Consider the following 15,968-nt stretch of genomic DNA (forward strand, 5'->3'; position numbering starts at 1 on the left):
TCTCCATCACAGTGGATAACCTACTACGAGATCGCACGTTCAGAAATTCTTCCGGTGACCATGAACGAACTGTAGTTTCCGACTCGTCACATCCCCCACCTCTAGAAAGCCCTGCTGGGCCTGAACCCTTGCAGCTTGGTTGCACTCCGTTAACCCCTGCTGAGCGAGTGAGACGTTTGATGCAGCGCCTCTGTTTATACTGTGGGAAACCGGGACATCGCATCGCTTCATGCCCAGTCTGTCCTCAGCCTTCCTCCTCCAGAAGCCAGGTTAGAACATCTGTCATTCTTAGCATTACCCAGAAGCAAGTCTGCCTCCCTGTGGTGTTGACCCTTAACGATGTCTCCTTTTCTGCTCCCGCCCTAGTTGATTCCGGGGCGGCAGGGAATTTTATTGACGATGGCTTGGTCCAAAGACTTGGGATTCCTCTTAGTCCGGTTGAGCCGCCCCTCAAGGTTAATTCTTTGGATGGAGCACCACTCGGCTCAGGATTCATTACCCACAGAACTGTACCGTTGTCACTTCAAGTAGGCTTGTTTCATAAGGAAGTCATTAAATTAGTTCGCCCAGAGACCCAGTAGTTTTAGGCCATCCCTGGCTATCTCTTCAAGACCCCTATATTTCCTGGCGCACGGGGGAGCTATTGAACTGGAATATACACTGTTTGTCTCGTTGCATTAACTTACCTGTTTTCTCGACCTCTGTAGAGAGCCCCGAAATGAAGTCTCCTGTTTCTATTTCCTCTGAGTATTTAGTTTATTCTGATGTGTCTGAAAAGACTCAGACTAACCTTCCTCCACATCGTAGATCTTCTTCCTTCGGGGTCCTCACTCCCTAAGAGCAGAGTGTACCCCTTGACACTGCCTGAAACTAAGGCTATGGAGGACTACATCGATGAGGCCCTTAACCTTGGCATAATTCGTCCGTCCACCTCCCCAGTTGCGTCAGGCTTCTTCTTCGTGGACAAGAAGGATGGCGGACACGTCCGTGTATCGATTACCTTGCCTTGAATAATGTCACTGTGAAATTCACCTATCCCCTGCCTCTTATCCAGCCGGCCCTTGAGCATGTCAGCAAAGCTCAAGTATTTACCAAACTTGACCTCAGGAGTGCATACAATCTTGTGCGCATTAGAAAAGGAGACGAATGGAAAACGGTCTTCATCACCACTAGGGGGCACTACGAATACATGGTTCTGCCCTATGGCCTCACTAACTCTCCTTCGGTATTCCAGTCCTTCATGAATGAGATCTTTCGAGACATGATAGACCAGTTCCTAATCATTTACATAGATGATCTATTAATCTACTCTTCTAACCTATCTGAACACACAGACCACGTTTCCAGGGTGTTGCAAAGGCTCAGAGAACACAACTTGTTCGTTAAAGCAGAGGAGTGTGCATTTCATCGTTCTTCTGTCTCCTTTTTGGGGTATGTCTTGTCCACGGAACTATGAAGATGGAGACCAATAAGGTAGTGGCAGTCCAGTCCTGGCCTGAGCCTAAGACGTTGAAGGAGCTTCAGCATTTTCTAGGTTTTGCTAACTATTACAGACGCTTCATTCGGAACTTCAGGAAGATTGCGGCACCACTCACTGCTCTGACACGAGGTAAACCCAAGTCCTTAATATGGAACACCCCTGCTCAACAAGCTTTCCAGACTCTGAAAGACTCGTTTACCAGTTCCCCAGTTCTAAAACAACCAGACCCTACTCTCCCTTTCATCATGGGGGTTGACGCCTCTGAGATTGGTGTTGGAGCTGTACTCTCACAGCGGCACGGAACTCCAGCTAAACTGTACCCCTGTGCATTCTACTCCCATAAGTTGTCACCCCCAGAGCAAAACTATGATGTCGGAAACAGGGAGTTGCTAGCTATTAAATTAGCCCTAGAAGAATGGCGTCACTGGTTGGAGGGTTCAAGGTATACTTTCGTTGTCTTAACCGACCATAAAAACCTGGAGTACATTCGTTCAGCCAAACGGTTAAACCCCAGACAGGGGTTTAACCGTTTGGCTTCACTCGTTTTGACTTTTCGGTAACCTTCCGCCCAGGGTCAAAGAACACCAAGGCTGACGCTCTATCCAGACTTTTAAGCGATGGAACTAAACCAACAGAGTCTGATACAATTCTCCCAGCTTCGTGCCTGGTGGCCCCAGTGAGGTGGGAATTGACGGAGGCGATACAACAAGCTCAAGGTAATGAACCCACACCTCCTCAAACTCCCCCCAACAAGATATATGTACCTGCCCTGATTCACCCTCAGTTGATGCAATGGGTACATACATCCCTTTGTTCCAGCCATCCTGGTATAACCCGTTATACAGAGTTACTTACGAAGAAGTTTTGGTGGCCCTCTCTGAAGGACGATGTCCATGACTTTATCCTTTCCTGTCCCGTCTGTGCCCAGTCCAAGACTCCTCGCACCCTACCCGCTGGACTCCTCCAACCGTTGCCCATACCCAATCGGCCGTGGTCACATATAGCTATGGACTTCATCACCGACATCATCGTCCGGAGCCGTCCGCAGTAGAGGGAGGAGTACTGTCACGAACTCCAGTTCCCGAATCCACCCCGCCCCTACCAGCTCACACAATCGTTCCCAATCACCCGAGTATTAGTTTCACCTGTACTGTTTGTATTCTCTATTTATACCCTGCCCTTTCACTTTAGCTTTGTTGGTTATTGCTTGTTACTCTCTTTGCTTTGCTAATGCCAGTGTTTCGATAAGTCTACCTGTTTGTTTGTTCTCGTGCTTTGTTTTTGTATACTGATCTCCTGGCTTTGACTTTGCTCTCGTCTCAACTACGCTCCTCTGGATTTGCCCTCTGTACTATTACCAGTCTGTGATTAAACCTGTTTTCTGCAACTGAATCCATCTCGTCCAGTTTCGTCACACCTGCACACTTCTACAGCTTATTCAGGGAAAAGAGAGATGTAGAAAAGAAATGTGTTACTGCTTTGTGATTCTAATAAGTCTTTAGGAACCTTAATGGTCAAAAGTAAATTCAATGCAATATTCACAATGTCGCTCAATTTGATGTTGCCAGCAAAATCATCACAAATATATCCAGTTCACTCAGACAAGCGGCACTGCAATCAGTAGCATAAAACACACTGTTATGTAACACAACATAAGATGAACAGATAAGAAAGAGACATGCCTTATCTCCACTTGAATAGAAGAAGTAACGCAGACGCACAATGTTGCAATGGTCCAGTTTTCTCATGATCTGAAGCTCACGGTTCTGCAAGAAAGACAAAAGAAAAGAAAAATACATTTGATTAATGTGGACATTACTTAAACATTAGTTTCAGAGTATGGATTATACAGTACATTAGCATTAGCATTAAAGGAATATTCTGGGTTTAGTTAAGCTCAATCTACAGCATTCATGGCATAATGTTGATAACCGCAAAGATTTATTTCAAATTGTCCCTCCTCTTCTTTTCTTTCTTTTTTTTTTGTTGTATATTTAGCCCCTTTTTCTCCCAATTTGGAATGACCAATTCCCACTAGGACAAGTCTCAGTTGTCTCTGCTTCTGAGACCACCAATCCATACATTTTATCACGTGGCTCATTGGGCATGACACCGCAGAGACTCTGCATGTGGAGGCTCATGCTACTCTCTAAGATCCACACACAACTTACCAAGCGCCCCGTTGAGAGCGAGAACCACTAATCGCGACCACAATGAGTTTACCCCATGTGACTTTACCCTCCCTAGCAAGGAGGCCTGGATGGAGTCACTCCAAAAGCAAAAATCAAGGCAGTTACAATGGAAGCGACTGGGTTAATTTTTGGAGGGTGTAAGGGAGAGATGTGAAGCTTATAAATTTATAAAAGCACTCGTATTAAAGAAATAGCTCACCCAAAAATGAAAATTCTCTTATGATTTACTCACCCTTATGCCATCCCAGATGTGTATGACTTTCTTCTGCAGAACACACATTTAGATTTTTAGAAGAATATTTCAACTCTGTAGGTCCATACAATGCACGTGAATGTGTGCAAAAATTTGGATGCTCCAAAAACCACATAAAGGCAGCATACAGGTAATCCATATGAATACAGTAGTTTAATCGATATCTTCAGAAGTGATATGATTGGTGTGAGTGAGAAGCAGATCAGCTTCTCACTAAAATTCTAGAATTTCTAGAAATTCTGTTGTCAATCACAAAAAACAAAAGAAGAAGTATGTGAAAGTGAAAGTTAAAGTGGAGGTTGACTGAGCAGGGAGGAAAATTTATAGTATAAGGGTGGGTAAATGATGGGAGAATTTAAATTTAGGGTTAGGGATGAACTATTCCTTTAATTCTTCTGTTAAAACTTAACAAGTTCGTCGTTTTTATGGTAATTTTAGGATTTTAGGGTTTGTTGACATTACAGTACATCGTCATGGCAAAGAACTTGTAAAACTGGCTTTAACTATATACAGAAAAGTTTAGTAAACAGTGAATATTTTAACATTTACTGATTGGCCCCATTAACTTTCATTGAAAATGCCTCACTGTAACCCATATTTTAGTTTTTTTTAAAGGAAAGGAAGCATGAGTTCTGAGTAAACACTAGAGACTGTTGTGCTTGAAAATCCCAGGAGCTCAGCATTTACAGAAATACTCAAACCAGCCCATCTGGCACCAGCAATCATGTCAAGGCCAAAATAACTGAAATAAAAAAATTTCCCATTCAGATTTTTCCTAATAAAGTGCACAGTGAGCAAATATATATATATATATATATATATATATATATATATATATATATATATATATATATATATATATATATATATATAAACAAGTTCTGACCGATATCTGACCAGAACAGAGCTACCGAAATAGTCTGTAACCATGACAACCAGTCTCATCTGACAGCTTCAATAGGAGCAAATATCTAATCACCACCCACATGGTGTTTGCCTAAAAGAAAGATATGCTATTTAATAGGGAAGGGAATGGATTTAAGGATTCCGGTTTCGATTCTGATTCCTCTTAATCAGTGTTTCCCAACCACTGTGACCCTGGCACACCAAAGTGTTTTTCACACACAAGTTTTTGCTTCACCAATAATGTTTTTGAGAGTACTAAGCAACAAGAAACATTTAAAAACTGTCCAAATTTGTGAAGAGGCATTGAATGTCTCATAATGCCTTTTAATTAAATATTACCCTATCGTTTAAGAATATCAGAGACGCCAATTATTGAACTAATTTAAATTCACCAAGAAAACCTAAACATAAACAAGTCCTTTTATTACTTTCTGCTATCAAAGCAACTGCAAGCTTTTTTTCTCTTCCAAATACATGTTTTCAAAGTTAAATTGTGTACACCTCCCACTTTTTAAGTTGCAAACTCATAAAATCGCTCCTCTCTGACTCTTTCTGCAACTCTTGTCATGTGGAGGACGATGCGGCACTTGATGCTGGGTTCAGCCTCCAGAACCAAATTAAAACTGCCACGAGACGTCGTCTGTCAAAGGCAAAGACGCAAAATCTAATGACAATTACCTCAGCATCAGTCTCCCTTGATGCGTTTGATTACGCACAAGCGAGCAAACAGTTTAAGTCAAAGCGGATGTGTTTTGTTCATAGTTTAATCGTATTTGTTTTTTGTAATATTGCGTTGTTCATATGTCGTGTTTTAGTTGCCTCCGCTGTCACTGCGGGGATAAAAAAACATTCATCTGCTTCGTGTGGTGTCCCTGTTGTTCATCTGTTCTCTTCATAAATAAATAAATACATAATCTGCTATATGCTCGTCCTGTAAGTTCATGATTAAAAATGAAAATGTGAATGAAAATAAAAATAAAAGCTATTAAATGTCTTATCATTAAAATATGAAAATTATGGTTAATAATAGATTGTGATGGAATTTTTACGATCCTATCCATCTAAATGACGGACAATGAGAAAATCTAACGCAATTCTAACAAATTTAAACATTACAATTAAACACGATACTAAGACGGACAGAAAACATGGACAAGTTCTTGAAAAGGAAAAATATTGACGATGGTTAGCCTATGTGGGATAGTGGTGTGCCGTAGGATTTGTTTTGTGGTAAAAAGTGTGCCGTGGCAGAAAAAAGGTCGGGAAACACTGCTCTTAATGATTCTGAAACAGAAAAAAATCATATCTAAATAATAAAAGTGTTTTTCAAATCAGAGCAAGAATCACTTTGGAAAACAATGGGATAAGATCAAGATTTTAGAAATAATATGATATTTTTACATATTTTATGCCAGAGATTTTCATGTGGACACAAGTACATTTGACAAAGTTCAGTTCATACGGTGTGAAAACGGTTTTCCAAACTCGGATGCGCAACCACAAACCACAGTTCGGACTCAAATGTACAATGAGAAAAGAAACTTGTGGCAATGGGGGGAGGAGATTGGGATAAAAAAAAAAGTGTATAGCGCTTTTAAAAATACACATTGTTTTGAAACAGCTTTACAGAAAATTATGCTGTAATGTCTTCAAGTCCTCATTGAGCAGTTTAATTGAAAATTGCCCCTAACCTAACCCTTTCCCTAACCCTAACCGTGAGTGGAAGTGACACCCTCTTTAGAGCTGGCATAACCCCCTCGGAGTAACGCCACCCCTTTTGGAGATTATGCCCCCATTTGGAGATCTCCGTACTGCAGCTATACCTACTTGAAAAGTCCACTGGAAAACGGCAAAACATGTTGCCCAGCTTTTAATTACTGCATGTCCACTGATTTTATAGCATGTAAACATATACTTCTCTCAAAGATTTGTACATGTAGAAACTCTATTTGCAAAAAAAACGTTATATTTTTACATGTACATATTTAAATTATTAAATTAAATGAGCCAATTCTTGTCAGTTCTAATGTAAATATATTTATGAATTAGTAAAAAAAAAAAAATTTATTCACAGACCTAATTTTAGCTGCATCGCACAGACCTAATAAAGGGTTGGTTAAAAGGCTACTGCCTGACTACAGTACTGTTCTTTCATACAAAATAGAGCAAGACTAATAAGACTATACTCAATTAGGGAGAAGGCAAACTGCACCTTTGCTCTCAGTAGACTATGTCCAGTTGCAGTATGGTACAAAGCCTACTCACATACCACAATCATGTGTATGTCTGTGTGTGACAGGGTAAAGTTCATATACACAGACACACACACACACACACACACACACACAAATGCACATTTGCTGACGCACTTCACACGTACAGATCCTCTCATAGACGGTGGTAAAGAAATTATAAATATAACAGCATGAGCATTATCTCAGAGAGATCATATGTAGAGAATTAACACTTCTAATTCCTAATGCCTATGTATAGAGACTTAACAAAGGAAATAGTGAGAGATGGACAGTGTGGGGAAGAGGAGACAAATTAACTGAAAGTGAATTTCTAGTTTTGGAGCCTTTCCACTGCACGGTACAGGTACAACTCAACTCGACTCGACTCTGCTCTGCTCGCTTTTTGGGGGTTGGATAGTACATGGTACTTGTTTTAGTACCACCTCGTCGAGGTTTCAAGTGACTGAACCAATACTAAATGTGATGTCAAAACTCTGCAGATCACTGATTGGTCAGAGAGAACCATCACTACAAGCATCACTGGATTTGCGACAAGGGACATCAACCCGCTAGTTTTAAAGTTAGCTACAGCGATAAAAGTATAATTTGTCCACGCGACTTTTGAATTGTAAAAAGATATGGCTGTGCGCAAAACCACGCGCGTGGTCAATAAACGAGGTGCAGACGTTCCTTTCGTTAGCGACGAACTCAGAATCAATTAATCGAATATTTTGAAAAGAAAACATTTCAGATATGCCTAACATCAACATGCGATGATCCAGATCACATCATGTTTGAGGTGAGGTGAAATTTTAAGTAGCCTGTTGACCAGTTTTAGTAACAACACTTTTTCCTTGCAGTGGCCATATTTGTGACCATCAGCCGGAGAAAGCAATGGCAGTAGTTGGGCAAAAAACACAGGTGAAACCAAAAAATTCCTTTTGATCCATGCCAAGTCCCAGGAAAAGTGTATACAGTTCTGAAGTCAGCTGAAATTTTGTCAATTTAACTTTCGTGGACATTTAAATGTATTTTATCCATGATTTATCTTAGTATGCTGGCGAGTCTGATGTATATGGAAGCTGGTTTCCATAGATAATCGACAATTATAATTTTGTCATTGTGAACTATTGTGCACTAGTATGTTGTCATGCATTTCAAAACTGTCTCTTTTGGACTGTAGTTAATTTCAAAGTTACTTATAAGTTAATTTAAAAATCAGTTCCTGAGACCTGAGCATGACTGCCGTGTGCATTTTCCATTTCCCTTTTTGATTTGCAACTCGTAGCACCTAATAAACAAGCAAAAAAATTTTTTTCATATATCAGTTATATATATATATATTTCTAGATATAACTTTTGCTAATGCACCTGTAGCGTTCTGTACACATGACCTGCCTGTTTCACATGGGTCAACTTTCTACAGAGAAGCTGTATGAATCAGTTGATGACATCACATTTTATTGCAAGCTGAGGAAAACAAACCGCAAGATAGAGAAGCCCCTGCATCATTCAAGTCTTCTGTCTGGGAACTTTTTCTTTTTGCAGTCGGTCACAACAGCAATGGTCATAAAACATTGTTTGCAGACATTGCTTGACATGAGTGTTGTATACTGGTAATACATCAATGTTATATTAGTTACTGTATTTACGCCGACATCACACAAGGATAGATAGCGCGTGGGGCAAACTGAGCCACAGTTGAGCCTGAAACTGCACACAGACACATTCCCTTCCGTCTGTAAGGAACTCCAGAGCTGGTTCGGACTGACATATAACAATAAGATGCTTAAGAGTGTTCATTGCCAAAGTTACGTTGCCCAACTCTGTTGATGAAGATGTGGGATTTACGCATATGATTAAAACACTTGTGTAGCGTTACAACATCCATTCTAGCATCATTTTAAATGCAAGATTTTTGCTTCTATAGTGATGTACAGCTTCCGAATGTTGAATACATGTTGGGTTGAGTATGATAATGCACTTAATGTTGATGCATGTAGCATAAATGCAGGTATTAAGTTAAAAGTTGAGTTAGTAATTAGAGAAAAAAAAATATTTTTTAGTTAAGGACACTAACGAAAATTAACCATGGCTTTATTCAGTAATACTGTAGTAGCCATATAATAACCATAGTAATAGTCATATTTTAGTGGCCACTACTGCTGTCAACATTGATTTCTTGGCAGAAATCATAGTTTTGATAAAATTATCCATGGTTTTACAACAGTAATAATGTAGCTTCCATATAGTAATCATGATTTTACTATAGTATTGTAACCATGACAGTAACCATGTTAATTTTGTGGTTACTATGATTTTACTACAAATATCATGGTTAAACTATGGTTACTGTTGTAAAACCATAGTGATATATAGTGAGGGCAAATCTTTTGAAGTATCTATTACTAAATAGAATGTTTACTTTCGATTTGGCAGTAATATTTTTTTTCTGAACATAACAATTACCGAACCATACTGAAACCGTGATACAAACCGAACCGTGAGAAACCGTTACACCCCTAGTAAATATATCCTATATATTTATATTATAGTGCTTTTTTTATTCATAACAGTGTGTTACAATTATAACATACTGGGTGTTATGAATAACATCATCCTATCTGCTTTTCCAGTTTAATTATATCCGAATTGATGATGTTATAAATAGTGGTCGACTGATATGGGTTTTTTTAATGGCCAATGCTGATATCCAGAGATCAGGGTGGCCAAAAGGCAGATAAAATACCGATATATCACACAATTTAATATAGTAAATAACAAACATAAAATTGCATAATCTCTTAATTAGCACTATATTTACTAAATTTCACAAAAAACTAAAAAAATTATAGCATTTTCAACAGATTTCTGTTTAGTCATAAAAAAAATTGTCATTTATTTGCACATGAAGAAATTGTTAATAAATTAGGAAGAAGGAAATAACAGTACACACAGTAGTCCAGCAACCATGGCATGTCCACAATCGCATTTACTAAAAAAATACAGAATCAAACCAACTGTACATACAGTGCATAGTGAAAAAGACATTCAGTTATAGCACATGTAAAGCACGTTTACATTGGGCTGCATCCGAAAATGTAGCGAGCTGACTTGGTACCTTGCTGCATAATCAGTTAATGGCTTAACTGACAGCTGTTTTGAATGAATGGAACGCTAAAGGAAACTGGTCTCCGAACAGTTTGAAAAGCACCTTATTTTCATCCTACATCCATATACAGCTTCCAGAGGCAACACTTTGCTAGTAGGGCTGGGATAAACGATAATTTTTTAAACGATTAATCTAGCGATTATTTTTCCGATGCGTCGATTAATCTAACGATTCATTTTTCCAGTCCGATTTGGTTTTGATTCGATTATCTCCCCATTAATTGACTAATAGCAATTTATACATGTTGATTTACATATCTCAATGAAAAAAAATGAATTCCTTAACATTGCAATATGTTTATTGCTCTTAAAATTCCAAAATAAAAGACTATACAATTGCAAAGTAATGCATTCTTAGTCAGAGGTAGCATTTAATAAAACCTTGAAGCCTTGAAAACACATAGGCCTAGCTTACTGAAAATGTGCATCTTTTAATTCTTCAATCACGTAAAAATAACAACAACATATAGTAGTAATACACTCTGCCACTCACCTTTTTCTTAAACTCAAAAATAAAATAAAAAATTAAAAGTAAAAGTGTACAAGAGCAAAATAATGCATTCTGATGTCTAGCATTCAATAAAAAAATAAAAGGTCACCCAGCCACCCTTTCTTAGAGCTATTGAAAGAATACAGTAACTATTGTAAACTTGGGGGCTTTAAGCTAATACAGAAAGTGCTTTTCCAACAAAAAATAAATAATGAAAATAAACATTCAGAATTCAACATTTATGTTGAACATACTGAAAAAAAGCATCTTCTTTCACATGCAAATAACAACTTACACTCTGACACTTTCCTTTCACCTTAAGAATACTGTGCGTGCGTACGTGCGTGGCGCCTCTTCAGGTGCTGGTGCATTGCCGTGGTGCTAGAATGGAAGGCTATCTCCATTTTGCAAAGACGACATATCACGGAATTGTTTCCTTTAATATAAAAGAATTCCCATACTTTAGAGGAACGAGTGCCTTGCACTTCTGATAGTCTGAGGAGCCACTCGTGTTGCTACTACTCTCCGGCGCCGCCATCTTTGTTTAGGGTTTGACGAATCGACGCGTATATTTTGCATCGACGTATTTTTTGCGTCGACGTAATCGATGACGTCGACGCGTTGTCCCAGCCCTATTTGCTAGTTTCAGATGCAGCCTGGAAGTTGCAGTCACATGCTCGTGCGGATCAAGTGTGAGTAACAGCAATCTCCTGACAGTTTAAACAGCCTGGATCAACTGCTTTGATTGTGACCACTGACCATCATGATTTGTGAATCAGAGAAACTTTTGATCCTGAAGTTTTGATTCTAGCTGATGGAATATGCGCTTCAGAGGAAGATATTAGATGAGTGCTCGATGGTAAGAAAACACTGGATTTTCATTAGGTTCATGAATTGCATCTGTTTATATGAGATATCTGCATATTTGCAAATGTTAAATAATAGAAGTTTTATTGATATTTTCTTTTTATAATTAGAAAAGAAAGTTAAAGGTGACAGGGAACTCTATTCTAACAGTTACTCCCCTACGTGGTTTAGAAGTAAATAAATTAGTGCTACACAGGATGCAGGATCTGCTGAAGTTGTGTGAGGTTGGGTTATTACATCTGTTTAAATGAGATATGCGCATATTTGCAGATGGTATATGATATTAGTTTTATTGACATTTGCCTTTTTATCATTAGACAAGACAGTTAAAAGTTACAGGGAACTACTGAGGAGAGAGAGGGAGAATGAAACTGGCAAGCACTTTAACATTATGATCTCAAATGCATCTGCTGCGGCTCTGATTTGCCATTTAAATGACACTGTGTTGCACACCGGTCTATTCTAGTAGTAACACCATGGCACGTAACAAGGAAACGAACCATGACTGGTCGTTTACATGTCTCAGTCGCTTCACATGCAAGCAGGTGATTTTCGGCACCCTCAAGAATCAAATCGGCCAAAAGGGAACATTTATCGGGCAATGCCGATAATTCAAGACTCAGAATATTGGCAAATTTATCTGTGATATATCAGTTGATCATTAGTTATAAATTTAATTAACACCTGTACAGATGACTGACATGTTTGAATAAATTAGCAAAAAACTGTGTTTCATCCCTGCTCTTCACCTTCAATGCTGCTTGACTTTGGTAAAATTAAGCCGTGCAACTGGAATAAACAGCAGTATCACTTTTTATATTTTTGTATACAGAAACAAAACATTCACAGGCTTTTCAATTTTGGTCACAAACATAGCCATGGTTCTACAGTGACGTCACATGAAACAGGTCAACAGTGTGCTGACTTTTTAGGCTTTATCATTACGCAGTAAAACTCAGGTGTAGTAAGTGGTGTATGTAGTCATGAAATCAGAGACCATCCTTTTGACAAATCTCATCACAAGTTTTCACAGGAGACGCAATTTAGACACATGTAAATGGCAAGTTTAAACGATGATGTGTCTCAACTGACCATTAGTGATCAGATTACCCGAGACAGCTGTTAACACCAGGCATGAACAGGGTTAATGTGAGCAGTGGGAATCAAGTAGAGAGTTCAGGAATGAAATAGCCAAAGCATGATCCAGTGGGTATTGTTTGTAGGTGACTACAGTGACAACTTGATCTAATTACAGGATGATGCTCACTCTTTAATTTTCACAAATCAGTCCATTGAGATGAGCTAAAAGCACAGTCACCATAGAGCAGGAGCTGTGAAACAGGTGGATCATGCTGTGATTCAAAACCTAGAGATTTACCTTTCGGTCTACTGCCTATATAAGCAGCTGCCTTCTAAGGCAGCATCCTAAGTGTAATGGAAACTCATAAGTGATTGATTTGGAACACTTCACATAGACAGCAACTCTGTGTGTCAAACAAATGACATTCACACGAGGAGTGCATGGAAAACTCAATTCAAAATAATTTTAATAGAGTTTGAGCACCAATGATATCTTAAAATACTACCCAGGAAGGCAATTAACTAGGTTTTGTAATGCAATTATGGGGTTTAAAAACTAAAATCAAAAGTCAAAGTGGCTGATTGTTTGTGTCTGCTAGCTTTGAGGCCATCTATATGCTACAAAATTCACTTTTAGCAGACACAGTATATGCAATCTACAGTCTCTCACTTTCAGGAATACGAACCAAGAATACTGATGATTCATGCAGCACTCACTCATTTTGTCCAATCAAATGCTCTCTTGAACGAGAATGTCCATCCCCATAATATCACCTGCCTCTGACTAGCAGTAGCAAGCAGCAAATCATGTTCATGACTGTGAAATAAACTAAAGGCTACTGGTTGTTTAAAAAAAGGGGACAAGCCATTCAATATTTCCGTCCCAACCTCCTGTTTCAGTAGGGAAAAAAATTGCACCCGTCAAGCACATCGACAGGGACTTTAACAGTGCCCTATCACCCTAGAGGACCTGACAAAGTGACAAAACAAAGGGCAAACAGATTTACCAACAAATCACACATACACAAACACACAGTGTAAATATTTCTGCCAGGTCACACTTGCTTTCCTTCTGTCTCTCTCTCTCTCACACACACACACGCCATATTGTTGCACTAGAGTTCTTAGACACGGTTCATCCACACTGGTCACAGTCACATCAGAATGAGGTCACCTTTTTCACACAAGCTGAAAATGTTTCTTTATATAAGTGGTCTAAATTTTGTGTACACCAGCATCTGATCTTATAGTCTCACTCAGCACGACAGCAGCTCAGGAAAGGTGACATCCCTTTTCTGTCAATCATACTTTCTGCTACACTGTACAAAAGAGAAACACATGACTTCTGTCATGAAATCAAGTGAAATCCCATCACACTTAGTAGATGTGCACCACAGTAGGTGCACATCTACACCAATATAAAGAAATTCTGTCATTATTTACTCATGATTTTCCAAATTCGTATGCTGTTGTTTTCATTTGTTGGTGAACTTTTCCTTTATACAGAAATGTCAACACAAATTATATCACTAGAGGTATGTTTCTTCAGTCTCACCTTAAATCGCTTGTCCTGAAGGACCTTCTTAATGGCCACCATTTCTCCTGAGTCACAGAGCTTGGCCTGATATACCACACCAAAAGAGCCATTCCCGATGACTTTGGTGTCAGTGTAGCTGACCTCCTGCGGCCGGTCAGGTCCTTGTCCAGGGGTCGCCACAACTGTGGTCACTTTACTGCCATCTTTATCTCCTATAGACAGAGAAAAGGAAAGATGGTGTGTAAGAGTAGGGATACACTGATCCCACTTTTTCTTACCCAATACCAATTCCTTGTCCTTTGCTAAAGTTCTCAAATATCAGTTGCATTCAGATCGCATCTTCTACAGCGTCATTTACACCTGGTATTAATATACATTTTGGGTGATCCGTTTCGAATGAGAAAATGTTAAAAGTGAACACATATACAGTACATGCACAAGAACTTCACAATTTTTTTTTGATTTTCCAGACAGAGACAGATGTGGGGCAGATCCATCCGAAGCACAGTCAATACAGGTACACTACATAAATAACTGAGAATTCTACTCTAAATGTCATGTTTGTGCTTAGATTAAATGAAAGTATGACTGGGAAAAAAAGTTTTCACGCATTCTTTGTCTTTGACTTTTTTGCGATTTACTCTCATGCATTAATACAATGACGTAATGAGTTTTGTCTGTCATTATGAAATCAGAGACCCTCCCAATGAAATCTGAGCACAATTGGTCAACAGAGAGCATTGAGGTGTATATTACTACCAGGTGTAAATGCCGATGTGTCTCGCCTGTCCACGTGTGAACGGATCGCCAAAAACCCATCTTAAGGGCCAAAGATATCATCATTGACAGCAAATATATCATTGGTTTTCATATGTGTCATAATCGAACATGATGCAATAGTTCAAAAAGTTGAAATTAAGAATTAGATTTGAGAGCTGCAGTGGAGGGCATGATTTTCCATGAAAAACAACATAGAATTCAGTCTGTTCCTCACACAAAACTTTTATACGAATATGTATCTTTGTGTCATAAATATGCCATTAAAAAGGTTGAAGTTTCTCCATTTTATTTGCATATTAAATTGCTTGCAATCCACAGCACATGAAATATAATCCTTAGTACAATGTGGAGAGCCCTTTAAAGGGGCTATACATTCTTTCAGTGCAGTACATGGGTGAATAACCAGAGAAATTAGATCAGTTGGCCAAAGGAGAATGAAGCAGGCCATCAGCAACATGGAGAATTTATCCTCACCCAGCACTTTAGGGTTAGATTTAACGATTACATGCAAATATCAACAAGATCTACTTTACAATTAGGGCTGGGCAGTATGACTGTAGAAATGTGTCAAATGGGGGAGATTCTGCTCTCGTGTCTACAACAGCACAGTAGCAACATTGGGGTTCAAAATTCTGAGACCACTTTTAAGATTCAAAATCGAATTTAAACTTGGAAAAAAAAAACATTAGAAACGTTTTGATGTAAAATGAAAAAGAAATAAGCTATTTACAATTCTAGATGCTTTCTATGTTACTGAAATAATAAGCAAATTTGTGATTGACCATGTAAACTATTTTGGACAAAAGGTCAGATATCCATGCTGTCATTGAAACACACAAGACGCTCTCAGGAACAACCTCAAATCATGCTCGAATAACATGTGGAGTCCATGCCAGCTTGAGTGCATGCTGACATTGAAGCAAATACTAAGAAATTCTGAAACATTATTTACACAGGAGAGCAATCAAGAGAAAAAGA

General features: G+C 38.8%; 1 protein-coding gene across 2 annotated transcripts in view; it reads right to left on the minus strand.

Moving 5' to 3' along the window:
• gsk3ba (glycogen synthase kinase 3 beta, genome duplicate a) overlaps positions 1-15,968 on the minus strand; it is a 100,157-nt gene that overhangs the window by 38,115 nt on the left and 46,074 nt on the right. For both annotated transcript variants that reach the window (XM_052141999.1, XM_052141998.1), the window contains exons 2-3: positions 14,229-14,422; positions 3,163-3,246 (exon numbers count right to left, since the gene is read on the minus strand). In XM_052141999.1, coding sequence (XP_051997959.1) covers positions 3,163-3,246; positions 14,229-14,422 — 278 coding nt within the window. The remainder of the gene's footprint in view (positions 1-3,162; positions 3,247-14,228; positions 14,423-15,968) is intronic.

Source organism: Xyrauchen texanus, chromosome 14 (assembly GCF_025860055.1).
Source record: "Xyrauchen texanus isolate HMW12.3.18 chromosome 14, RBS_HiC_50CHRs, whole genome shotgun sequence".
NCBI classification, from domain to species: Eukaryota; Metazoa; Chordata; class Actinopteri; order Cypriniformes; family Catostomidae; genus Xyrauchen; species Xyrauchen texanus.